This window comes from Astatotilapia calliptera, chromosome 6 (genome assembly GCF_964374335.1).
Source record: "Astatotilapia calliptera chromosome 6, fAstCal68.1, whole genome shotgun sequence".
Taxonomy (NCBI): Eukaryota; Metazoa; Chordata; class Actinopteri; order Cichliformes; family Cichlidae; genus Astatotilapia; species Astatotilapia calliptera.
Genome location: NC_137427.1, coordinates 43,128,595 through 43,153,875, shown reverse-complemented (window position 1 = coordinate 43,153,875; position 25,281 = coordinate 43,128,595). Strand labels below are relative to the sequence as shown.

The 25,281-nt window shown below is 45.5% G+C and overlaps 1 protein-coding gene across 1 annotated transcript in view; it reads left to right on the top strand.

Moving 5' to 3' along the window:
• The window catches only part of zdhhc5a (zDHHC palmitoyltransferase 5a), a 33,606-nt gene that overhangs the window by 6,596 nt on the left and 1,729 nt on the right, over nucleotides 1-25,281 (top strand). The window contains exons 3-12 of the mRNA XM_026172141.2: nucleotides 11,030-11,151; nucleotides 12,325-12,482; nucleotides 16,018-16,190; nucleotides 16,562-16,664; nucleotides 17,076-17,167; nucleotides 17,436-17,562; nucleotides 20,226-20,334; nucleotides 21,121-21,230; nucleotides 22,608-23,719; nucleotides 24,744-25,281. The exon at nucleotides 24,744-25,281 is cut by the window's right edge and continues 1,729 nt beyond it. Coding sequence (XP_026027926.2) covers nucleotides 11,030-11,151; nucleotides 12,325-12,482; nucleotides 16,018-16,190; nucleotides 16,562-16,664; nucleotides 17,076-17,167; nucleotides 17,436-17,562; nucleotides 20,226-20,334; nucleotides 21,121-21,230; nucleotides 22,608-23,719; nucleotides 24,744-24,984 — 2,347 coding nt within the window. The 3' untranslated portion in view covers nucleotides 24,985-25,281. The remainder of the gene's footprint in view (nucleotides 1-11,029; nucleotides 11,152-12,324; nucleotides 12,483-16,017; nucleotides 16,191-16,561; nucleotides 16,665-17,075; nucleotides 17,168-17,435; nucleotides 17,563-20,225; nucleotides 20,335-21,120; nucleotides 21,231-22,607; nucleotides 23,720-24,743) is intronic.

Here is a 25,281-nt window from a genome sequence, read left to right as displayed (position 1 = left end):
TAGGGGGGCGCAGAGCCATTGCAAGGGGGGGGCGCGGCATGAAAAGGGGAAAAAAAAACCCAACAATGCTTGGACACTGCTAGCACGGGGCTCCCACACAAACACAAAGCAGGAGATGAAGCGTCGCTGAATATGTTTCCAAACCAACTTCATTCTGAGCCAAAGACTAGAAAATCTGGTGAAGCACATCTGCCCTTTGGCTTCACCTGCACAGGTGCTGAGGTAGGTCTCCCTGCAGGTTCCCCTTCTTCAGGAGCAGCGCTGGGCTGTTTAAATCACAGACAAACAGGATCCCACATTCTTGATCTTTAGTTCACAAACACTTGTTGTAATGACTAACTGCTCCTGACATGTTGGAGATGTTTGCTCTTTATACAGTAAAGTTACAGCAGGATACAAATAACATCAGGCTGATCCTGACACAGTTTGTTCCCCCGGTTCAAATCACAGACAAACAGGATCCCACAGCTGTTTATGTTTTTGAACACATTTTGCACAGAGAGAAAAATGTATTGATGCAATGTTGAACATTATTACACAGGAAAAAACAACCACATGTAAAACAATCACACTGTGACGCCTCTGCCTTTGTAAATGGAGGGACAGTAACTGCGTGTAAACCTGCAGATAGAGACAAAATACTGTTCATCTGGGGTCCGTTCTTCGTACCTCGCTAAGTAAGTTAGCTGGATTTGATTATTGATGATTTCGCGTGATCTTGGATCGTTCGGTTCTTCGAAGCCCATCCGGGACTTGCTGTCATAGCAACAGAGCCGTAAGCGTAAACCTGCTCGGGAGCAGGTTTACTTTATGTAAACAGGATTAGATCGCGGCCACTAAGGTATGTCCGCTTCATTTATACGAAAGCAACAGCGATATTCCACCACTGTTTCACCATAAATAAATAACATCAATGTAACCAAAGATAATGCAGCACCTGATCCATTTATTGATGTCACACAGATACATACAGGTCATTTCCTAAAAAAGGGAAATGTACTATTAACATTCTATTACATGTATGTGATTATTACAGATGTAATCCATATTTCACAGTAGTAATTGCAAATCACTTCGTGTAATCAAGATGAGAGACCACGGCTATAAAAGCGAAGGTGGATTTGGGAAGTCTGTCGCAGTCATATCCTGTCCGTATAAGCGAGCCACCCATTGCGGAAGGTGCAAGATTGATAAGGAGAGTCCTCAGAATCCAGCGTATATTGCGGGACAGACAGGATCCTTTACCTCAGCGCGACAGTGTGCTCATAGAGAGATATCGATATTCCCGTGAGGGTATTATTTACTTAACCAACTTGTTGACGAGGGGGTGCAGGACCACCACCTGTCTTTGTTTGCTCTGCCCTTTTCTTGGTTGCTGTTATAAACAAACAGATTATTTCAGGGTCTCTTTCCTAGAGACGAAAAGCAATATAAGTGATAAATATTACCATTCTGTAAAATATTCTTATATTTCACTTTTACTTGTTCCCATGTTCTAGTGGGTCCTGTTGTGGCTCTAATGTGAAAGGATATAATGTAATATAATATAATATGATATAATATAATATAATAAATTTACCCTACCGCCTACTGGTGTTGGCCAGAGGGGCCGATGGTGCGATATGGCAGCCTGGCTTCTGTCAGTCTGCCCCAGGGCAGCTGTGGCTACAACCGTAGCTGCCTCCACCAGTGTGTGAATGTGAGAGTGAATGAATAGTGGTATCGTACAGCGCTTTGGGTGCCTTGAAAAGCGCTATATAAATCCAATCCATTATTATTGTTATTATTAAATCACTTACGAGTTTAATTTGTCAGCAACTTCCTGCCAGCCCTCTCTCCTTGCTTTTGCAGCCTTTGCAGTGTTCCCTTGCGTTTTAATTAAACTCTGAAACTCCTGAAATCTCTCAATCAAGAGTTCTTGCTCTGCTGCCGAAAAATACCGAGCGCGCTCCTTCGACATTTTCGCCGACCAATCAAAGGGTTGCCGATCAATATTTCTACTATCGATGCGTAGCCCCTGTTAAGCCACCCAGTGATCTCACATTACTTCATCCAGCTGTACTAATCGTCAACAACAGGTGTGTTTGGAGAACCGGAATAGAGAGCTCAAAGTTAGCGCGATGGTTTGATCTTGGATGTAGTAAGCGAGGTACGAAGAACGGACCCCTGAATATCTGCCATTCTGCAGTTCATCTCATGTAAACAATAACGTGGCCACAGCGTGACGTGGAAAAAGTTACATACCTTTGACGCTGCGTGACGAACTCTGTATTCCTCGTCCACACGTAAACGCAAAAAAGGAGTTTTAAAAAATCTCAGTTTTCAGTGATTTGAAACGCCGTTTACGTGGACGAAACAGCTGCGTGTTCAAAATCACCCGTGTAGGTGCGGACGCAGCGTGACAGAGTTAGTAGTTTATGTTATTACTTCCTGCAGATTATTTGTATTTGCTTAATTGTTCACTAAATGTTTGAGGTGTGAAATAAACAGCAATGGAGCAAAATATGGGCGTGTGGTTGGAGGAAGGTTTTTTTGTTTTGTGGGGGGGGGGGGCATTTTTCTTGTGAAACAAAGGGGGGCCCAGCAAAAAAAGTTTGGGAACCACTGGGGTAGCTAATGTCACTGATGCCTCTCACTTACCTGGATAAGCACAGACATGGATATCTGTCCCTGTGAGAACATTCACTGCCACTCAGAGTGTAACTGCCACAGCTAACCCTTACCCCAGTGTTTCCCATAGAAATGTATGTTACAGGTTTGTGTATGCAAAATGAGGTGCATCTAAATATATTAAGTAACAAAGGATATATTTATTATTTATCAAGTAAAAGAACAATAATCCACTGCCTGCGGACGCTCTGTAAAGAATGAGGACTGAACATTGTCTGAAGTTGCCCTTTCACATTAATACATGTTATAATTAGTGCTGTCGATAGATGAAAAAAACTTAACTAATTGATCTCAGTTTTCTGTAATTAATCGCAATTAATCACAATTACTTGATCAATACCCTGGTTGCAATTACATTTTTTCAGCTTTATATTTAAGCTTTTAAAAGACATTTATACAATATAATGAAGTAAATACAGAATGTTAAATGCTTCAATTCAAAGAGAATAGTTTTCTTCAGTCTTTCAACACAGGTTCTTTCCTGTGAGAGTTCAGACGAGTTAAGAGAGTTAAGACGGACTTTTGAGAGAGGGAGAGGGAGGGAGGGGGAGAGGGAGGGAGGGGGAGAGAGAGATATATACAAATATATATATATATATTTTTATTAGGGGTGCAACGATATTCGTATCGATATTGAACCGTTCGATACAGTGCTTTCGGTTCGGTACGCATATGTATCGAACAATGCAACATTTGTAATTTATTTTATCAACTTTCCTTCTGACGATGCTGTCTGTGTTGAGCGCTCAGTGAATCTGTGTTCGACTACTCCGCCTAGGCTGCACTGTCGAGCGCAGATCCACTGAGCGCTCAACACAGACAGCATCGTCAGGAGGAAGAGCGCAGGGCAAGCTAGCGAGACAGAAGTTAAGCTCTCCTTGCAAGATGGACCTCCCCCACCCTCATTCAGATCTGGCGTTTGGAATTATTTTGGTTTTCATGTGACGTATGACCCTGAAGGTAAGCGAGTCATGGACTAAAGTAAAACAGTATGTTGGATGTGCCATGCAATGCTTAATTACATTGGTGTGAACTAGTGTGTTAGCGCAGTTAGCTCGTTAACGTGTTGGCCGTCTAGCCCCATGCACGGGGCGATCGGCGGTAGCTCGTTAACGGAGATTTGCCGTGTTGTGGCGTTAACGTCATTTCAGATTAACGCTGACAGCACTAGTGGGAACACAACGAGTATGACTGCACATTTACGCCGACATCATCCTAGTGCAAAGACAAGTGGAAGCAGACAAAAACAACAAGCATGCATGCTACAAACTTTACCCGAGTCATTTAGACAGCCGTTAGCACAGGATTCTCCTTATGGGGACCTGATATGTTTAATATGCTGCTGAGAATATAGCCCAGAAGAAGCGTCTAGTACCAACTCCAAAACACAACAGAAGTGCTCCAGCGCTTCAACGTAATATTACTGTTTTGTGTGTGTATAAGGACCATAAATGGCACCTGTTAAGAGACATGGTTACTAGTGATGGGATTTCCGGCTCTTTTTAGAGAGCCGGCTCTTTCAGCTCCGAACCGGCTCTTCAGGTTGTTCTTTGCTTTAATTTATTATTAACAATAATATAAAATTATGCACAAAAGGAATTACTAATGTAAAAAAAGTGGTTTTATTTATATATGTTTATATATAAATATATGCGGTGGCCCCTAGAGACAAAGCACGTACAAACTCCAAAACACATCCCTAGCGTTAACTGAACTTCCAAAACAGAGCTACTTAAATTACACAATTGAAAGCATGTGTGTATTGTTTGTGTATTTGTACACAAGCACTCACATATATTCAAATAATAAAAAAAATAAAAAAAAGGTTCATTTACCTGTTACTACCACACACCAGATCCGGTCGTTGGTACTTGCTGGCTTGTGTAGCCACTAGGTAACAAAAGCTCAACACTGCCCCCTAGCATCCTGGAGCACTTCTGTTGTGTTTTGCTGCGGAGTTTGTATGTGCTTTGTCTCTAGGGGCCACCGTAAATATACTTTTATTTATCCACTCTACATAAAATGTAATAAATAAATCATGATGCTCCCTGAGTGGTTTGTCGCAAAGTGCTAGCAGCATCCCCGGCTAACGTGTGCTTCGTGTCAATGTGATATTTTAAGCTGGAAGTGATTCGGTGAAAAGAAAATTCCTTCTTGCACAATGTGCATAATACTTTATATCAGCCGACTGTTCCGTCTTATTTGTTTTAATGCTCAAATGTCCAATCGAGAGGGCTGATGTGCGTTTATCATCTTCCTACTGAGTTGATTGGTTCAGTTGCCCGTCACTACCAGACCTATTGCCCAGTCGGGCATGTGGGGAGGTAACTGTACTTGGACAAACTGCATGAAATGTGCTGACAGAAACATTTCAGGGATTTTGAGGCATTCTGCACTCCAGATGCGTTAAATGTGTGAAAAATTTTAATCGCATTGACTGTGATGGCAGATTAATTTGTGTAAATGCGTTAATTAGTTATATTATGATGAAAATATCAGATGCAATCATTACATTTGGTTTTGGCTGCACATGCAGGACGTAGAGATTCATTTATGACCAAACATGAGGTTTAAAACTCTTTTCTAAACTCTTCAGCACCCTGTGGCACGTATGTCACTCTCTCTGACATTAAAAGTTAGGCAAATAGACAAACGAGTGCACACAAACTGAGCATGAATATTTCATGCAGCAACCTGGGAGCCAAAAGTCATTGTTTAACTTAAACTAATGAACATTTTAAAGTGTTTTTTCCAGCCGTATGTGAGTAATTAAGTCAAATGTGACTATCACATGTAAACGGAGTGCATACCTGTAACATGTTCCAAAGAGCGGCCGTGTTGTTCTGCTTCAGCAGGATTACCAACCATTTCACACTCTCATGCTCATGTGTTCCTCCCTAATGTTTAACATATAAAACCAGAGTCGCTCCTCTTCTTATGAATGTTGGGAGCACTGGTCTTTAATCTTCTGCTTCCTGCCTGCTCTTCATTCAGGTGGTCAGTGAATAAGGGGCGGGTTTAAAAATCGATTTTAGTTTGAATAAAGTGACATCGATTCATTAAATCCTGAATCGATTTTTAAATATAAATGTATTTTGTCAGAAATGCCAGAATCTCAGCTTAAAGCTCACAAAACTACGTCAACAACCGGCGAACAGCTAAAACAGGAAATGAGCGCCGGTAGTCCACGGAGTCCACAGCGTGGATCGTGGACACGTCGGGTGCTGAACGCAGACATCTCACAGATTCTGATGCTGCAGGTTGAGTAACTCCGACTAAAACTGACTGAACCAGCAGCAAAAGGAGATCCAAACTACACTTCATGTTTGATAAGCATCGTCATCTCGGACCTTTGCTGTTTTGCTTCCACCACGATAAAATCACACTTCCTGCACAGCTCTCTCTGTACTTCAAGAACAGTTTCCCGCCTCAGATCTGTTTCTGCATTACTCTCTGCTTATTAAGCATCAGCCTACTGTTGTCAAAGAAATGTAAACTTTTAAAAATTATACCAAATTACAAACTCTCAGCTGTGTCTCTGATCAAACTCTGTAACTTTGCTCCGCTTCTCTTCAGCAGCATCAGCTAATGTTCAGATGTTGATTGGTGGATTTATTATCTGCTATAAAAGCCCGGCCAGGAAAATCTCCTTCATGTTTTATCCTCAGTTCCTTTGACACAAAGACATCTGCTGTGATGTTCACACCTCTGAAGTCTCACAGCGTCAGCTTTGTTTGTATACATAGATACAAAAATGTGGACATGTACTGATAAATGATCAGAATTATAATATTTCTGAATCGAATCGGGAGCTTGTGAATCAGAATTGGATCAGTGGTAGAAATCAGTGACGACGCCCAGCCCGACACTTAATCTTGTTCAATAATCAACTTTGATTCAAACTCTTCTTCTTTTTTGTACCTGAGCCACAGCACGTAGCTAAATACTGCCAGTACCACAGACGATCCACTCAGAATGATTCTCACTCACTAGCATATCCATGGTGGTGGGAACAGAGTTGGTGATGAGCAGGTTTCACGAACACAGCTGTTGGTTTACGTGTGCGTGCAGAGCGAGAACATTTCTGTGCACACGTTAATGAATGAGGCCCAGCACGTCCAGTTAGGGTTGTGCTGATGGACGCCGCGTCACAAATCATTGATGGTCAAAGCAAGCAGTTGTAGCTCGCTAGTCCAGACCATTTCAATTTCACTGCTCCTCTAATGCATTCTAGTTTTAATAATAATAATTATGACTATAACAACACTGTATTATAATGATGATGATAATTTCAATCTGCATTGGTACGGTTTCCTCCTGCCCAGACACACAAAACGTGTGTGTGTGTGTGTGTGTGTGTGTGTGTGTGTGTGTGTGTGTGTGTGTGTGTGTGTGTGTGTGGCACTGGTCTATCATCATCAAATAAAAGAAAGCAGAGGAATTTTGTGTGTGATGTACTTCAGTGCTCCACTGTAGTGTGACGGTGCATCTGCAGAGACACTTGTATGTATTTATTTTATCCCACTGGTGGTTTTTGTCCCAAAGCTATAAACACTGTGCCATGTGCACGTTGTGTGCTTTGTGGTGGGTGGATAACCTCCCCTGCTACATGGTGGGAATGTTGTCGTCCACTGGTGATGCCAGAGGGGAACAAAAGGACCATGGGAGTATTGAGCAACCTCACCCCCAATTCATTGTTGACATTAACCCCTTAACTCGCCAGGATGTTCCCAACAGGTTCACTTACCTGCCACACACATGATAGCATACATTTAGGGGGGTAAGCAGACTCTGTGAGTGTGAGAATGCTAAGCCAATGAGGTTACAGACTATTATCAGTAATCTTGCAAACACCTCACTCTGGTGTGCACGTGTGTCAGGAAGTGTGAGGAAAAAATAGTGGGCGTGTGTCCTCTGTAGGAGAAACATGAATATGTCAGATTGGCGTGCGTGCGTGGGAGAGGGGGGCTCATTATGGTGGTCAGTCAGCTCTGTGCATCAGATTAGTGAAGAGAAAATAGGCCAACATCTGTCACCCTGACAAAAGCTCATCATCTGGTCTGCCACTCTTTGTTCCCCTGCTGTATTCTGTCATGTTGCCGTGTATGACAGTTAAAATGGAGATGGTCTTTTTATGATCCCAGTGTCTAATAACTAACAAAAACAAAAACGCCCCACGCAAGTTCAGGATCAGAAAGATCCAGATTTTAAAATCATGATTGTTACCATCCAGGATCACATAATTCATGTTGCTTTTGTTTTTCAAAGGCGTCCAGCACTGGACCACTCGCATCCAGAGTGGTTTATTCTTTATTGTTTGTTCATTTATTTCAAACATGTAAACAATATACAGGTACATGTAGTAAAGAAAATAAGAGAGAAAAAAATACTATACAAAAGTCAATACTTTTCAATATTGCTACTGTTCTGATTCATTTACATGCAGGGCTCGCAAAATTTCAAAACCCCTGGTAGCCCTTCGGGCAGGGACTCGTCAGTTTTAGCCCAAAATAAATGTAAGTAGCCCGAATAAAAAAGAGAGCAATTTTTTGATTGATGTTTTGTTTCTGTTACAATATTATACATTAAAGTATAATATTGTAACGGAAACAAAACATCAATCAAAAATAGTTTAAACACAAATTACAACATTGTATAAAAATTACAATCATCAACTCAAATACTTGGTTCTAATTGAACAGAAATTTCTATGAACTTGTAAGAACTGTGTAGGACATGAATCAGTCTGTGTCAGATCCTGAATCTGACATTTCCACTGAAGTCACGGGTAAGAGACAAGTGGAACCAAGATCGAGGCCGTTTGCTTTTGAAGTTTGCACAGACTGCTGCATTGTGCCAGTGGTCGTTCACTCTTTGCAACATAGTAGCTGTTCTAAACAGATTTTCAGGTTTATTTTTAGTTTGTTATTTGCAATTGGTGTTTGTTCTGGGAAAGATATTGCAGACTGAGCAATAATGCATTTCTTGCATTTCTCATGGGTTCTAATGGGGGCCTTTCTTAACTCATTCACTGCCATTGACGTCTATAGCCGTCAATGGCAGTGTATGAGTCAATGGGTTTAACTCATTCACTGCCAATGGCTGGCAGTGAATGAGTTAAAATAACTGGTCCCAGTAACAAAGGCGCTTGTCAGTTCAGAAATCGAGAGAAAACCAACAACACACCCGGCAGAACATTATGGCTACGTTCACACTGCAGGTCTTAATGCTCAATTCAGATTTTTTGATCAAATCCGATTTTTTTGTCTGCTTGTTCACGCTACAAATAAAATGTGACAGCAAACGCGCTCTAGTGTGAACGCTCAAAGCGGCCCGCATGCGCAAAAGAAGACGTCACACACAACGCGCTCTGTTTAGACCCAGAGCAAACAGTATTGTTTGACTGATGGCCGTTAATATAAAGACTTCGGTCTTCACGTTTCCCAATTTTTGCTTTAAGTTATTTTGTTATTTACATAATAATGTAAATAACCTAATAATTATCCTTATTGCTGTTTTAGAGGAGCGGTGCTTCAAAGGATAGCTGCAGATTTCTGTCAGAATCTGCAGATTATACAGAACAAATAAAATGTTTACGTTGTCTTCCCAACAGTTTCACTGACATCTACACTGGATGGCCAGGAAGCGTTCGCGATGTCTTCTCGGGCGCTTCTCTGGCGCTGATAATTGGCTTCAGTCTTGTGTCGGTGACGTAAAAGGCGGATTTAATGCGACTTGACCGTTCAAACAGCAGTCGCTTTCTAAAACATCGGATATGTATCGGATTCAGTACCACATACGAAAGTGACCCAGATCGGATTTGAAAATATCGGATTTGCGCCGTTCACACTGTCATAGCATGATCGGATATGAGTCGCATAGGGTCAAAAAAATCGGATTTGATGCGCTTTCGCCTGCAGTGTGAACGTAGCCTATGTTATTTACACGGGTGCACATAAGTGGTCCGCATGTGCGCATTCGCTGTCAAAATAAAAGACGCGCACCAGATAAGAAGTTGCAGCGCGCGTTTGCGTCCATATAAAAGGCTGTTTTTGTCCTAGAGTGGGATTTTCACGGCACATTCTGCACCACATCTCTGTGCGTTCATCATTTGTTTGAAGCCAGCTCACCTCCTGCAACCACTTTTCCGAGAATACGCGCTTCTTTTGTAGTTCGGACTCCTTCTGACATTTCTTTGGAGGTGGAGGAACATCACAGTAATTGCTTAAAGGAGCTTCTTGACATCTTTAAAAGTTCTAAACAAATGTCTGTCCTCCTCCAGAAAATCTTATGTACGCAAACACGCGTTGCAACTTCTTATCTTGTGCGTGTTTTTTATTTTGACAGCGAATGCACACCTGCGGACCACTTATGTGCAGCCCTGGTTATTTAGCTCGTCATATCGCAGCCACAGAAATTCTTTTGTCCATGAAACCATAAAGCTGCACTTTCTTTTTGCCTTATAGTCTGATTTGTCATAACTTCTCCGTTTTGTGGTAAGCTTTTCTTTGGCTGTCACTTCTTCACCCTGACCTGTCTTATTTGGCTCAGCAGAACTAAAATATATATCCTGCTGCTTTTACACACACGCACTCACATAAGCTCAGCGATTCTCTGCGCGATCAACCTCTCACATGTTTAAGCTGCCGGAGATTTCACTTGTCATGTTTGCATAGTAAGCTAACGATTAATAAGACGATGTCAGAGGAATTGGTGCACAAATTATCATCACTCACAGATCAGTGCTGTCGCTCTCTATACACAGGTCGCGCGATTGCAAAGTGAAAGCAAAAAACAAGCGCAAATTCAAACGCGATTTCAATATGTCACATATTGACAGTGGCTCACCCAATGACATAATTACCCAGCTACATTTCCGAAAGAATGCAAAAGCATTGACATATATTTTTCCTTCCTACGATAGGCCAACGGGCAGGGCAGAGATAGATTTTGGTAGCCCGACTGAAAAAATCGCTAGCCCCGGGACATCGGGCTAGCGATTTTGCAAGCCCTGACATGTTGAAAGTGAGTGGGAAGAAGTAAACACTTATTTAATCCCACCCCTTTGCCATGAGTTATCAGTTAATATTTAGTCAGCTTCCTTACTGATATAATCTGTAATTAAAATAGTGATCGATCCCTGCAGGAGCACACCAGGGTGCTGTTCTGATAGATCCAAGAATAGACAAATAGTGGAAGTTAGCAGAACAGCTCCTTTATAAACATTTTCCTTAGAAAACACATGGTGCTGCAGCTTTGCTACAAAGACCGCAGCCTCACGTTTAACGACACTCAGCTCTAACAGTTCTGTAATGCATTTGTTTGGACATCTCCAACGTGAGGCTTGGTCTTGTTTCAGGTGTCCGTGGCTTTCAGAGCGTTTCTCAGTGGCCATCCCCATCTACAATGGCATCATCTTCCTCTTTGTTTTGGCTAACTTCTGTATGGCCACATTCATGGACCCTGGCATCTTCCCCCGAGGTGAGTGCACGGATGGTTGAATGAATGCCTTTTAATGCTGGGTGTCACCAAACAGGTAAGTTGTGTCGAACAGGCAGGACTTGGATGAAGTGATGGATTAAAGCTGCAGAGCGCAGCAGCACCTCAGTGAGGCGCGCTGCACAGGAAGCGTGCCGCGGCTCAGTCGTTGGGATGTCTCATTGTGGTGTGAGGTCTGTTCATACTATTGAGATAGATACAGTGGAGCTGTGAAGTTTAGCAGCAGGCATCATTTAAGGTCGCGTGTTCATTTTAATCCGATTCTCCTCATGTAAAGTAAGCTTTGACACGGTTTTTAGGTTTGATTAGTTGTTATCATTTAGATCATTATGGTGAACACAACAACAGCTAACAGATAAAATAATGTAATTATTACGGAACATAAACATTATGAGTTTTGGATAACGTGTGTTGTTAGTTATATTAAACATTTTAAAACTGGCCTCACAGCTGGCTACAAAAACCGTTCGTGTTGTCCACATCTGCATGCGGTCGCCTCGCCCCGTCGTCCACGCTGCTGTTCTGGATTTGACTCTTTATTTGGTGGGATTAGCTCTCCACACTGTGGATTCTCTGCTAGGATCCCCACAGTTCAGAACTTCCGTCCACCCAGTTGTCCATGCGTTCAGTCACACGCTCTGCTTTTTTATTTAACTGCAGTCCTCTGTGTTTTTAGCTAGCTATCTCTGGCTCATGTCAGAGCAGCCTCTTATCAGAATGTGTGTTCCTAGGCAACCCAACACCAGTGAATTTACATTATATTTTACATTCATTTCTGTTTTGTTTTTTATTTCTTTTGATCTGAGTCTGAGGTGAAAAGTCTGACACGAAATATGAGATGATGAGGTTTCAGTGTAGTCACAGGATTGTTAAAATACCGAGGGGTCAGAGGGCCCTTTGTTTGACTGACACGGAGAGGCGACCCGTGACCCTTTCCACACGACTGGCTTGTTTGAAACTGTAAAAAACAGTTGCTATGAAAGAGTAAATAGTTTCTACAGACTGAAACCTTCTTTGTAGTCCATCATTTGAACGTGGACGCCTACGGTCAAACTCGGGTGGACTGAGTGGGCAGCTGCGAGCTTTGGCACTTTCACTGTCTCACTTTTGACCAATAGATCGTCAGTTTTAGGATTGTGTGTGTTCTCTGTGCAGCCGAGGAGGACGAGGACAAAGAAGACGATTTCCGCGCTCCACTGTACAAGACGGTGGAGATCAGAGGGATCCAGGTCAGGATGAAGTGGTGTTCAACCTGCCGCTTCTACAGGCCGCCACGCTGCTCCCACTGTTCTGTCTGTGACAACTGTGTTGAGGTGTGTTTGACTTTTTACATTTACTCATTTATTCTTCATATGAACAGTCTGAATGTTGCACGCTGAGTAAGCCTGCACTATAAACAGCCCAGTTTGATCTGAAACAGTCTGAATCATTGTATGCGTCTGTGGTTAGTGAGCCGTGTCCACAACACACGTGCGCTGTGATTTTCACACTTTCAAACCCTCGCCCGGCTGGTTTTGGCATGTGGTTATCATCATTGTTATAAATCTTTAGATGTGTTTAGAAGATGTAACTCAAGGACATGTCTTTGCTCTGCAGCTGTCCTGTTAGTGTATGATGGAAGGAGGAGTGTCAGTGTTGATGGGTGCAAACGAGTTGGACAGCCTGTAGTCGTCCTTTGAATAACACGGTACTCCAGCTCAAGCACGACCTGTAACAGGAGTTTACTGCAGTTTTGGACCTGAAAATGTTTCAGTATCTACTCCTTACTTACACTCCTTCCACTGGGCACGTGTGTAGCCAAACTGTAGCTGATGCTAAGCCAGTGAAAATGGTCTTGATGGGCCTCTCAGGCTACATACGTGTTTGCTAATGGTTTCCACAGAATGGCTGCCTCGTGTCCATCATCAGGCAAGACAGCAGTGACGCACCTCTATCTGTTCGCTGTCTCAGAGACATGACTCTAAACTCAGTGCACAATCTTAAATGGCCTGATATGTTCACACTGCAGCCTTCTACTGCAGAGGACAAGCTGAAGATGATGATGGCACTGTCACGGCGGGGTGCGCCGATGTGTGTGGAAACAGGACCCAAAAGCAGATGATGACGAGGAATTGTAATGATTAACAGAAAGGTGAACCTTTAATGCGATGACGGCAGGAAATGAACCAAGAGACCAAAAACAAACAGGCAAAACACTAAGAAACAAAATACTAAATGGTACTGAGACCAAAACCTAAACTATGACTGTGGTGGAAAAATAATAAACAAAGACCATGACTAAGACTAATAATACATAACAGATGAAAACTAGAACTATGACTGAGGTGAGGTAAACAGGCTAAGACCATGACTAAAACTGTGACCCTGGTGAGATAAACAGACGAACCGACAATGGCATGAAGAAAACAAAAAGCTTAAATACAGACATGAGGTGATCAGGGGAAGTGGGGACACATGGGGGAACAGCTGACAGACATAAACCTAATGACAGGACCAGGAGAGAAAGCTAAATACAATGAACAAAGAACACATGACATTGTCAAAATAAAACAGGAAATACTAACAACTAAACATGACAACACAACAGACCCAACACGTGATGAATAAATACCAAACCCCAAAACATAGAAAACCCAGGAACAATAACCAATAACTGCCTAAACTAAAGGCAAAATAGGAAATAACACAAACTAATAACATATCAAAAAATACAAAGAAAACTCAGAGTGCTGGGTCGGAGACCCAGCCTGTGACAGGCACCTCTCGTGCCGATTGCAGTTTAAATATTTAGAGGTGTCATTGCAGGTGTGTCAACATGACGTTTGAGCCGAGTTTAAGTTCTTAAGTAACTGTGTGTGGAACAGAACCTGACGACGAATAGGCTTTAAAAGCCAGGAAACATTATTTGGGCACACCGGTGTGATGTGCTGACTACCTAAATCCACCGATCGACTCCTCTCTGAGCGTCAGCTACATGTTTTTCCCCCATTGGCAGAGAGCTGCAGTGAAACATGCAGCTAGCAGCGTTCCACGTTAAGCCAGCACTCACTGTCTCTTTCTCCAGTTACAGTGACAAACAGGAGAAAATCACACTGTCCTTAATCCAGTAAAGAACTGGCTGCCAGGCCAAAATCAAATATGGCTGACCTTGGGATTGTGTGCTCTGTGCAATATGTCTGTGAAGGTTCTCAGTCATTCAGCTCATCACAGTCTAAGGTCTGTGGGAGTAACTCACCAAGAGGGAAATTCAATTTTCAAGGATGCCAATGTTCACATTTTGGACAGATGGTTTGAAAGAGGAGTGAAAGAAGCATCTATGTCCACTGTGAGCGACCATCTTTGAACAGAGGCGGGGCTTACGACACCAACTGTCTGCCATCTATAATCCAGTGTTGAGATCCTTCCCAGACGCCTTAACGCCCACTCACATCCTGGGCCATCTGACCTCAGGAAATCACATGATAGGGTGGGGCCAGGTTTCACAATGACCTCATCCGAAACCCTGGCTGATTGTGACCTACACCTGCTTTCACACCTTAGCTCGTGTGATTAGGTAGAGGATCACCAGGGGTCCTTTTGTCCCTCTGTGGGGGGAAACTCCCACAGGGTTTAAATCTGGGACTCTCCACCATTTGACCCTCGAACTGAAGAAGCTTCTCGGATGAGAGGTGAAACGTCTTCAAGCAACTTAAAGAAGTCCAGACGCTTTTCTTTGCAAGCTCCTTAGTAGGGATGGGTATCGTTTAGGTTTTATCCGCTGCCAAACCGGTACTTTTGAAACGGTGCCGGTGCTCAAACTGGTGCTTAAAGAATGGAGAGCACAAACTTTGTCCAAAAAGCTCTCGTGTTTTTATTTTTAGCAGTCTCTTTTTTTCTGCAAAATGATAAGCACGGTCCAGCCCCACGCACGGGCGATCCGCGCTAACTCGCTAAGGGAGATTTACCACACCCACAGTAGATGTGCTCTTTTAAAGAAACGCTATGCGTCGCCAGGTGTTTCATCAGATTCGAGGTGTTACCTCCTTTGACAGTATCACAGTATCAGCTTAAAGCACTTGTTGCTGCTGAGTTTGCATCTTTTTGCTGTGAAGTACAGCCAGACTTTGACCGCTTCACCTTGGGCGTTTTTAATCTGTAGCTCTGCTCTAAAAGAACGTACGTACCTGGGCCCGCCTACTACGCTTGCAGAGGTAAAATGATTGGCTGGAATCCAAAGTGTATGACATCTCAGGGGAAATAAAGCAGCGAAATGTGCGCTGCTTTTCGGTCTGGTTACTACCGTTTATGTCAGAACCATAATGGCACCGGATACCGGTACCCATCCCTACTCCTTAGTGCTCTGTGTGAGTGTGCATGTGTAACCCAGGAAGTGGCATGCTGCCAACAGACAGTCAGTCGTTTACAGGGTTTCCATGATAGAGCACTGGCAGTCCGTCCCAGGCTCTGTTCTGCATTTGTCTGAATCTATTTGAATGTTCCAGGTTCAAAGGTAATCTGCGTTGCTCATCTGCAGCAGTCCAGGTGTTGGATCCGTGTTTGTATCAGCAGATGACCAAAGATCTCTGATCTCAGGACTAAACAGTTGTTGATATTGTGACCTTCCTCTGAACATGCAGTTGTACAATATTTCAAGCCTCTTCTCTTGGGATCACATGGGAGAGTTGTAATCAGAGTATTCTGGTGAAAGTATGTCACATTCCCAACCTGCAGATGACAGTTCTGTGTATCTGTTGAGGACTTAATGAGGTTAGACAGGAAAGGTGGTGCATGGAAATAATGCTTCTTAATGGCTGCATTCCTATTTCAGCCTCCTCTGACGGTGTCTTAAATGTCCCCCTGACTCTGCAGGACTTCGACCATCATTGTCCGTGGGTGAACAACTGCATCGGCAGGAGAAACTACCGCTACTTCTTTCTCTTCCTGCTGTCTCTGACAGCCCACATCATGGCTGTGTTTGGCTTTGGGCTGCTCTTCATCCTCTACCATCGGCAGAACATTGACCGCCTGCACGCCATTGTCACGTATCCTTTCATGTCTCGTGGATCTGGTACTCTCATCTGGTTTTACATTGCTGAGTTACTGTCAGGTTGTTTAAATGAGGCACTCTTTTTTTTTTTTTTTTTTCCCCCACTGTGGCGTGGGAAGATTTCACGTAGCTTCCTGAGAAAAGATGGTCCAACCCCACCCAATCTGATCTTTGAATGAGAATGAAAACACACGATATAAACGCACGAATCTGCATAAACTGGCCTAGGACAGGAGTACATTCTGGCTTTGCTCGCCCCACACACACCACATGTTGTTTTGTCCATCACTGCTCTCCATAGGCCTTGATCTGTTGAATGTAATGTTTAAGATGCTAAGGTCCTTGACCCCCCACCCGTGCTCTCAGGCTCGCAGTAATGTGTGTCGCAGGCCTGTTCTTCATCCCTGTCGCTGGCCTCACTGGCTTCCACATAGTCCTTGTGGCTAGAGGCAGGACGACCAACGAACAAGTAAGTAGAAGTCAGTGTTGCACACATGTACACCAGGAACCCAGGAGTTAGCTCATTCAGTTCAGGTCAGTCTTATTTATATAGTGCCAATTTGTAACAACGGTTGTTTAAAGACACTTTATATTAGGTAGAGATCACAGACAGAGAACCCCAAATATCAGACAACCCCACGGTGACAGTGGCAAGGAAAAACGTCCTCTTTGGCCCTTCCACTGTGCACTGTGGCATAGGGAAGGATGTTTGTTTTCCTGGCAGAGAGACGGTGGTTATCCTTCAAACGGTCCTCACGTCCTACTGAGTGCATTAATTTGAAAGTGGATACAGGTTAACAGCCATTTAACCCCTCCCCCCACCCCCCTCCCCGCATTGTTATATTCTCCATGTAAGTTTTTGTGACGTGTCTGTCTCCAGGTAACGGGGAAGTTCAGAGGAGGTGTTAACCCTTTCACCAATGGCTGTTGGAAGAATGTCTCTCATGTCCTCTGCAGCTCACAGGCACCCAGGTCCGTTCTTTGTTTCCCCTTTTTATTGGACTCTCTTGTCGAGTGTCGAGAGCATTACCCTGTAGCTCATCACACTTCCTGTTTTTAAAATGAATTTGTTAAAACTGGCCACTGAATAGTGTAATAACAGAAACAGCTGGTGAGAAACTAAACAATCTGTGAGCTGTTGCTTTGGTGTTAGTGTTGAAAGTGATCAGATGTAGGATTAAGAGGAATTTGGATTTGATACCAATCATTAGCACTGTACTGATGTGAATGCTCTCTGCAGGTATCTGGGCAGGAGAAAGTGTGCACAGAATGTGAGTCTGCAGCCTCCTTTTCTTCGGCCACAGCTGACAGAGGCCCAGCTGGCTGCAAAGATACTGGACAATGGCATACAGGGAGATCTGCACAGGGTAAGAGGTGCAGCAAAGGTGCTCGTGAAGCTAACGTGCCACAAACTGTGCTGTGCTGGCTGCTTCAGCCTGCCGGTAATAAACAAGGGTTATGCAAGGGAGCTGTGCTTCTCATTCAAATCTGCACTTGATAAGTTTGCATATAGGCAGGTCCAGATGGCAGCGAGAGCTCTAAAAGCTGTTTGAAATTCAACAGGCAGAAATCCTGTAAGGTCACAGCAGTAAAAACCCAACCACATCCATCAGGCTGCGTGCTGCAGAGCTAAGGATGCAAAAACGGGGTCCTATTTATTGAGTTTGGGTTTTTATTGTTTGCTGCACCTTTTTCTTGGTGTTGTTTGTATTTTATCTTGTTTCTGTTTAGTTTTGTTTTTGTGTTGCTGTAAGAAACTGCTAAAGACCTGCAAGTATTGTACTTGTTAGGAAATGGATGGAATAATTTGTTCTAGTCGCAGGTGGATGATTGATTTTGTAATCGTACGTAAACGTATATCAGAGCTGTGGCCATGGCTTGGACGCAGAAACGCTGTCACTGCTGACAGACCTGGGAGACCAAAACTGAGGATGTCTGACAGACGCCCCAGTCAGCAAGATCTTCAACTTACACCTCAGGCAGAGGTTCTCCTCAGGGAGACACGGAGTCCGAGTGGACCATGCTCCACACCTCTTGCTTAGGCTACTGAAAGGAATGGGGCCTGCACGATCCTCGGTGCTTCTCGTGGCGGCAGTGCCAGAACCAGATGGTGAATACTGGAGGTGAAGTGAGCCGTCAGGCTGAAGGAGGAATCTTATTGGGAGTCCACAGGCAGCTGACAGGTACTGGCAGGCCAAGTGGAGTGTGGCTCTAGCCATTCAACATTGTCACAGACCCTTTCATAGTTTTTATAGTGTCTGGGCATAGTCAAGCGGTCTCCACAGTGTTGGCTGCAAGATTTTATCTTTGCTTCTTGCGGAGGATGAGGTTCCTTTGGCCTCCTTTGACCTCCAGTTTGCACTGGAGTCGTTTGTTGCTGAGTGTAAAGTGGAGGGAATGACAGCAGGAACCTCCAAGTCCAAGACCATGGTTCTCAGCCACTAAAGACTGGAGCGCCCACTCCAGGTCAGGGATGAGTTACTGCCCCAGGTGGAGGAGTTCAAGTATCTCGAGGGGAGAGTGCATGCAAGGTTTACAGACAGATTGGGGCGGTGTCTTCAGTGATGGAGATGCTGTACCAATCTGTTGTGGTGAAGCGAGAGATGAGCATGAAAGGGAAGCTGTCAATTTAGCACAGCCTCTGTTTAGTGACCGAAAGAATGAGGTTGTGGATCAGAGTGTCAGGAATTAGTTTCCCTTCAAGGCTACGTCCACACGTGCCCGGCGTAAACAGCATTTTCGGTCACGGAAAACGGAGATTTCTAAAAACTTTTTCCCACCGAGGCTTCTAGACTTCTGATTGGCCAACATTTCTGCACGGTTAGGAATCTAGCGCCACCTGCTGCTTTGGCATGTTCATAGCAGCGTTTTCCTTCATTTCTGCCTTTATGTGTGGACGGGATTATTTTTTAAAACGAAAACGGAAAATCGCCGTTTTCAAAAATACCCGTGTACGTGTGGACGTAGCCTGAGAGTCGCTGCTCCTCTACATGGAAAGGAGCCAGCTGAGGTTATTCGGACTTCTGACTAGGATGCCTCCTGGGTGAGGTATTCCAGGCATGTCCTACTAAGAGGAGGCCTTGCTGTAGAGAATATATCACTTGGCTGGCTTGGAAACATCTCAGTGTCCTCCTGGATGAGCTAGAGGAGGTGGCTGGTGAGGGAAGGCTGAGTTTCTCTGCTGCTGTTGCCCCGTGACCCAAACCCGGATAAGCAGCAGGAGATGGATGAATAATTTGTTCTTTCACACAGTCTTTGACCTTTGGCTCTGCCTGTGTTACAGTCAGGAACATTTTCATTTAAGTTGCACATGGACAAAGTTTACATAAAGTTTCTTACAGCCTCACACCTACAGATGGGTACTGATAAGATTTTCACGATTCCGACTCATCATGGTCACTAAATGCACAGTAATGGCAGGTTTGTAATAAGGCAGATCGCGCTAACATAATATGCACTGTTAGTTGATTATTTACCTGCCGCATTAACGGGAGAGGACGTGCAAACGTTACCGCTGCTGCTGGGTTGAGATTCACGAGTCCAGAATTAAAAACACGACATTCATTTAAGGTCATCGTGTGTTTTGTGAGCAAATGCTTTTGCATGTTCGTAGTGTTTCCTCCCTTACATGAAATATCTGCTTTGCAAGTATTGCAAGTTGCCCTGTTGTCATCCGTTCTCGTGAAGTATAACCAAACTTTTGAGCGTTTGAGCCGCCGTGTTTCCTGCCAGGTAAATGATGCTCCACAACGTGGTGACATCATTCGGGGCGACTGGAGCCGATAAGGGAATCGTTTGCAAAAATGGCAAACAATCCCAAGGAATTGAAACAGTGGGAACCGGTTCTCAACAAGAACCAGGTTTCGATGCCCATCCCTACTCACACCACCCAGCAAAAGTCCATCTGGGTGTGACCCCAGGCTTCTTTCTACTTTTCTGTTCGGATTTGGTCACAGAATGTCTGTATTTCACCAACAGATGGGTAATTCTGTCACTTTCTGTCTCTAATGCTCGCATTTCTTCTTTCCAGTCAAAGTCCAGTCTGGAAATGATGGAGAGCCAGTCCTGTGACGCTGAGCCACCACCACCTCCTAAACCAGAGCTCCGCTACCCAGGAATTACCAGAGGAAACACAGAGGGTGATTGGCTCTTACTCTGTCTGCTGCAGTTTGTCTGCTTCCTGTTCAACATATAGTTTCATACAAAGGTTTGAGAACCCACACTCAAAGGACTTAATATTTATCCTCATCGGGAGGCTTGTGGTTAGCACTGGTGCCTCACACCACGAGGGTCCTGGGTTCGAATCCCTGTGGCTGCGTGGATACACTGTCATGGAGGAGATTACGTTAATTGGTGATTTTGGATGTGGAGGTGAGTGGCTGTCTGTCTGTGTTGACAGCTGGGATGGGCTCCAGTATCCCCAGCTCCCTGCCAGTACTGTGAACATTTAGAGTCCCACAAGCAGCAGAGGGTTGCTTGTGGGATACTATGTCTTACTTCATAGTATCATTAAAAACAGCAGCTGTGTTGCACTAATATGATGAAATCTCTAAATTCATCGTCAGAGGTTTGAGCTTTGAAACGAGCGCTGGTGACAGCGTCTCTGTAAATGAACAGAAGGTTAAAAACGAGGAGAAGGATCCTAAACGCACCTCACGAAGACCTCACACACCTCTGATCCAAGAATATTGGACAATGTTTCAAAGCAGCGCATGCAGGACACCCCAAGACCTTTTGCAGAAGGACGGACTAAAGTCTCACAAAACCTGAAGGGCTGTTAGCTGTCAGAAGAAGCGGTGCTAGTATCATCATGCAGGGTGTCCAAACATAAAACTCTGCATTCACTATAGCTCTTCTATGCTAATGGTGCTCAGTGCACATGAAGGAGATTCTGTGCTCATCTTGTTTCTCTTTCCACCCTCCAGAGTGCAGTTTGCTGAACAAGGCCCCTCCCACTCCCACTATGTACAAATACAGGCCCACGTACAGCCCTGGCAAGAACCACACGGCGCTCACACATGCTTACGCCAACCAGGTAACGCACGCAGAATGCAAGAGTGTGTGCTACGTGTCAGGTTGGACCTCCACTCGTCCCTGCTTCTGCTTCTTTGATCATTTTTTAATCTAACATCTCCATTTCTGTTTTGGTTTTTCTTTTTCTTTCTCCTTTTGATTTCCTGTCGGCCATCTTGGTTTGGTTTCTCAGTGGCTTTCTGTTGATCAGTAAGTGATTGTGCTGAAAGCAGTTTCCTCCTCTTATCTTCCTTTTAACTTGTTTCCTGTCTCCTTCTGTTTGCACTGGACGTGGCTGAAATACTGTAATGAAACCACTGAAAACAGACTTCACGACTCCGTCTCAGCAGCGTTCTTTGAACACAGTGAGATATGAACGTGAAGCAATCAGGACTGCCATAAATACACTGGTTCTGCTCAGTATTTGTGCCCCTGTCTGGTCCATATCACTCCTCAGTTTCTTTGTTAGTTCTTCCTGGTTAGATTTGTGCCTTGTAGCCCTTTTCCATTGCCTGGGGTCCCAAGTGATCTGAAAATGTGATGTCAGCAGACCGCATGCCAACGATTGGCCAGTCGGGACATCACTCGACACGTCATGAGAGAAACTGCCACCATTTTTAAAGCACAGCAGTGGGGAAATGCAGAGTGTGACACACATTGAGCCTTGACGTGTTCCTTTGTCGTGGTGTTCATGTCGCATACAAATGTCATCACAAGATCTGTGGCTACACCGACCCCCCCGCGCGTTGGGTGGCAGTCGTAATAGTTTGAGTCACATCGACATGATCCAAGTAGGTACTAATGGAAAAGGGCTTTGAGTGACTGTGGCTGTAGCTCTGTACGATTCCTCTTTAGTGTTTAAGCATCAGTGTCAATACAGCGAACGCCATCATTTCACCATCTCAGACATTCTGACTGACATGTTACTGAAACAGGCAGAGCGCAGGAAGCTCCAAATACAGCGCACAATAGCAGGATCCAGAGAGTCTGAACACTGGCATGGTTATAATGAACATTATGATGATGGAGCTGCCGAGTTCATCTGGACAGTCAGGGTTGTACAAAGAGCAGTTTGGTAAATGTGCTGGTTCTTTTAATGCTTTTTCACTCGATTCGAGCACTTGGAGCACTCTCTTAGCCTAACGTGCACACACACACTCTGATGGATACACTGAGATACTTGTGAAAGCACAGGCCAACCACCGGCCTTCTGCTCAGATGACCCACCCCTGACTAATCACCGTTGGTTAGGGGTGGCTGTTGTGTCAGGCTGTCACCGCTAGAGTGCAGTATGACTTTAATCTTCCCTCATGTGCTGAGCTTCTTCTTGTTTCTTTTTCCTCCCTCCGCCTCCCTTCACCTTCCCTCTTCTCTCTCCTCTTCCCTCTGGCTCCTCCAGCTAAGTCGAGGGGAGAGCGTCGGCAGTGCCAGGGACTCTTCCTCCTCCACCTCTTCCCTCCTCCAGGCCAGCCAGCAGCCTGGTTTCCGCTCGCAGCCCAGCCTGGATCGGAGGGAAACGTCGTCTGAAAGAGTGGGAGGGGGAGGAGGAGGGGAGAGGAGGGAGGTGGGGCGAGAGGGAGGAGGAGGAGGAGGCGGCATTCCTGGCTATTCTCTGGGCGGGCGCTCCTACCCCTCCTTCTCTGACCCCACCGTCCTGTCTGCAGTGGCGTCGCGATCTTCCAGCTCCACGCACACCTCGGCGGGCACCGTCCACGTCTCAGAGGCCACCACCACCTCCGCCAGCTTCAAGAGCTTAGCCAATCAGACACCCCCGCCCCACCACCCGTCTCGCAACGGGAGCCTGTCTTACGACAGCTTGCTAGCAGGCGGCGATGAGTTTGACAAAGCAGTGGGCGTGAGCTCGGTGGCCCCCGACGTCTCCGGTGGGAGACCCTGCACGCCAGCGGCGGGTGGTGGCTACAGCTCCCCCTTCCTGTCGTCACAGCAGAGAGAGGCTGAGATGCAGTCCCAGTCCACCCAGTCACCCCACCACCACCACCGTTCCTCTCACCACCACCACCCCTTCCTCCATCACTCCTCATCCTCCACGTCTTCCTCCCCACCGCCTCCACCAGAGAGGGAGCGCCTGCTGGGCGAGCCCCACCTACCTGCAGCGCCTGCCGGTCAAACCTCTGCTCCACCGCCCCCACACCACCACCACCACCATCACCATCACCACCACCACTCCCACCACCACCATCATCACTCCTCGTCCTCTTCCTCCACCTCTCGTCCTCCACGCTTTGCTGCCCCTCACGCAGGGCCCCACCACGCCTACCCCTATCGCACCCGTTCGACCGACACGCCTCTGGGCTCCTCCTCCACCACGCATCCTCCCCGCTCCCCACACCCCCCACCTCTGGGCAAGTCGCTCTCCTATTCAAGTGCAGCCGCCGCCGAAATGCAGTACCGGCTGGTCCGCAAGGCCTCGGCGTCGGCCGGAGCAAACGCAGCGGGGGTAGGAGGAGGTGGAGGCGGAGGGATGGGAGGAGGAGGAATCCAAGTGCCGAAGTGAGTATGAGTTTGAGCTTTTGTCGGGACGATTGGTTTGACACTGAAAAAGCGCCTGCTCGCCTGAAACCTGACTACCTGATTGACTGCTCCTCCTGCTCCTGCTCCTCCTCTTCCCTTCTCTCCTCCTCATCCTGCCAGACTTCCTGTGAGTTTCTCATTCTTCTCCCTTTGCTCGTCTTCCATCCATCTGTTGTGCGTTGTTTGTTGTCTTGTGCGTTATTGCTACTGTCTGTTTGGTCACCATGATTTGACGTGCAGTGATGATGACTTTAATCAAACTGAGGAGCCCAGTGTTTGTGGGAGAAGCTTTTTACTGCTCCTCGGTTTAACCGCACAGGAAGTGAAATCTGAAGGAAGCGTGAGTAGCAGCACAGTGTTGCTGTTAAACTGAGGCTCAGTCTGACCGCTGCATGACGGCGTTTTCAGTTTGTCTGTCCCGTCTCTCATTCCTGTTCTTTTCCGTCCTGCTCGCTGTGTTGTGTACACGTACTCCACCCCTGTGTACTGCCAAGGTGTTTCTGTAGCTACGATTATTAAAGGGAAGTGAAAAGCATGATTCACCGTCCACAAACTACTGACCTCTGTGTACTAAAGCTAGCTTTGGTAGCCCTGGTTTGGGTTGACCTGATGTGAACTATAGCATCGACATGGCTGAGGGTAGCACCGCCCACCGCCAGTATTTTCATACACAGGACCAATCAGCGTAAACACTTTTTATTGTCACCATCGGTAACACAACAGCCCAACTGTGTGTCCATGTTCCCTCTGGAACTACGCACGCCGTAACTACGTCCACTCTGACTCGCCAAATTCTTTCTCACCGATCAAAGCGATCCAGTCATTCCTTCATCTCCAGTGTTCAACATGAAATGTGTTCAGGTCTAAATGTAGTAAATGGTGACATCCATCCAAATGTAGCCGCGCTTCAGTGATGAAATTAGCAGCAGAGCTAACATGGCTAACACGCTGCAGCCCGCAGTTTTCAGTAAAATTGTTCTTTTCTGTCTTTTCCTAAAATCAGGGATGAGCTGATGCAGATGAAATCTCTGAGTCGGATTAATGGAGGTCAGCCCTTCTCCTCGACTTCCACCTCCTCCTGCTCCGCCCCTTCCTCTCCCTGTCACCCAGTCAACACGTCCGCTCCGCCCAGAGCAGCCTGTCCCAGCCCAGCACTGATGCTGAGTCCTGCCCACAAGCCCCAAGGCAGCGGGGTGAAGAAGGTGACTGGTGTCGGGGGCACCACCTATGAGATTTCAGTCTGACTGGCAGTCGGCCTCCAGCTCCAGGACCAGTGGGACAAAGTGGACGCAGCACTACGTCTTTATGCCCGCTAAGGAACAAATTCAGATTTTACCAAAAAAAACAGCTTCCTGCTGTGGACCTGGACCTTACTTCTCATTGGCTGTGTGACTGAGCAGCCCCTCCAATAGAAACCTGGTCTAAAGTGAGGCAGAATCCCAGGCGCTGCGCTAGAAAAGACTAGTTCTTGGTCCAAACAGACCCCACGGTGCTCACTTCTGCTTAGGTCTGTGTGGCATTGTACAAGCATAGCAGCGAAA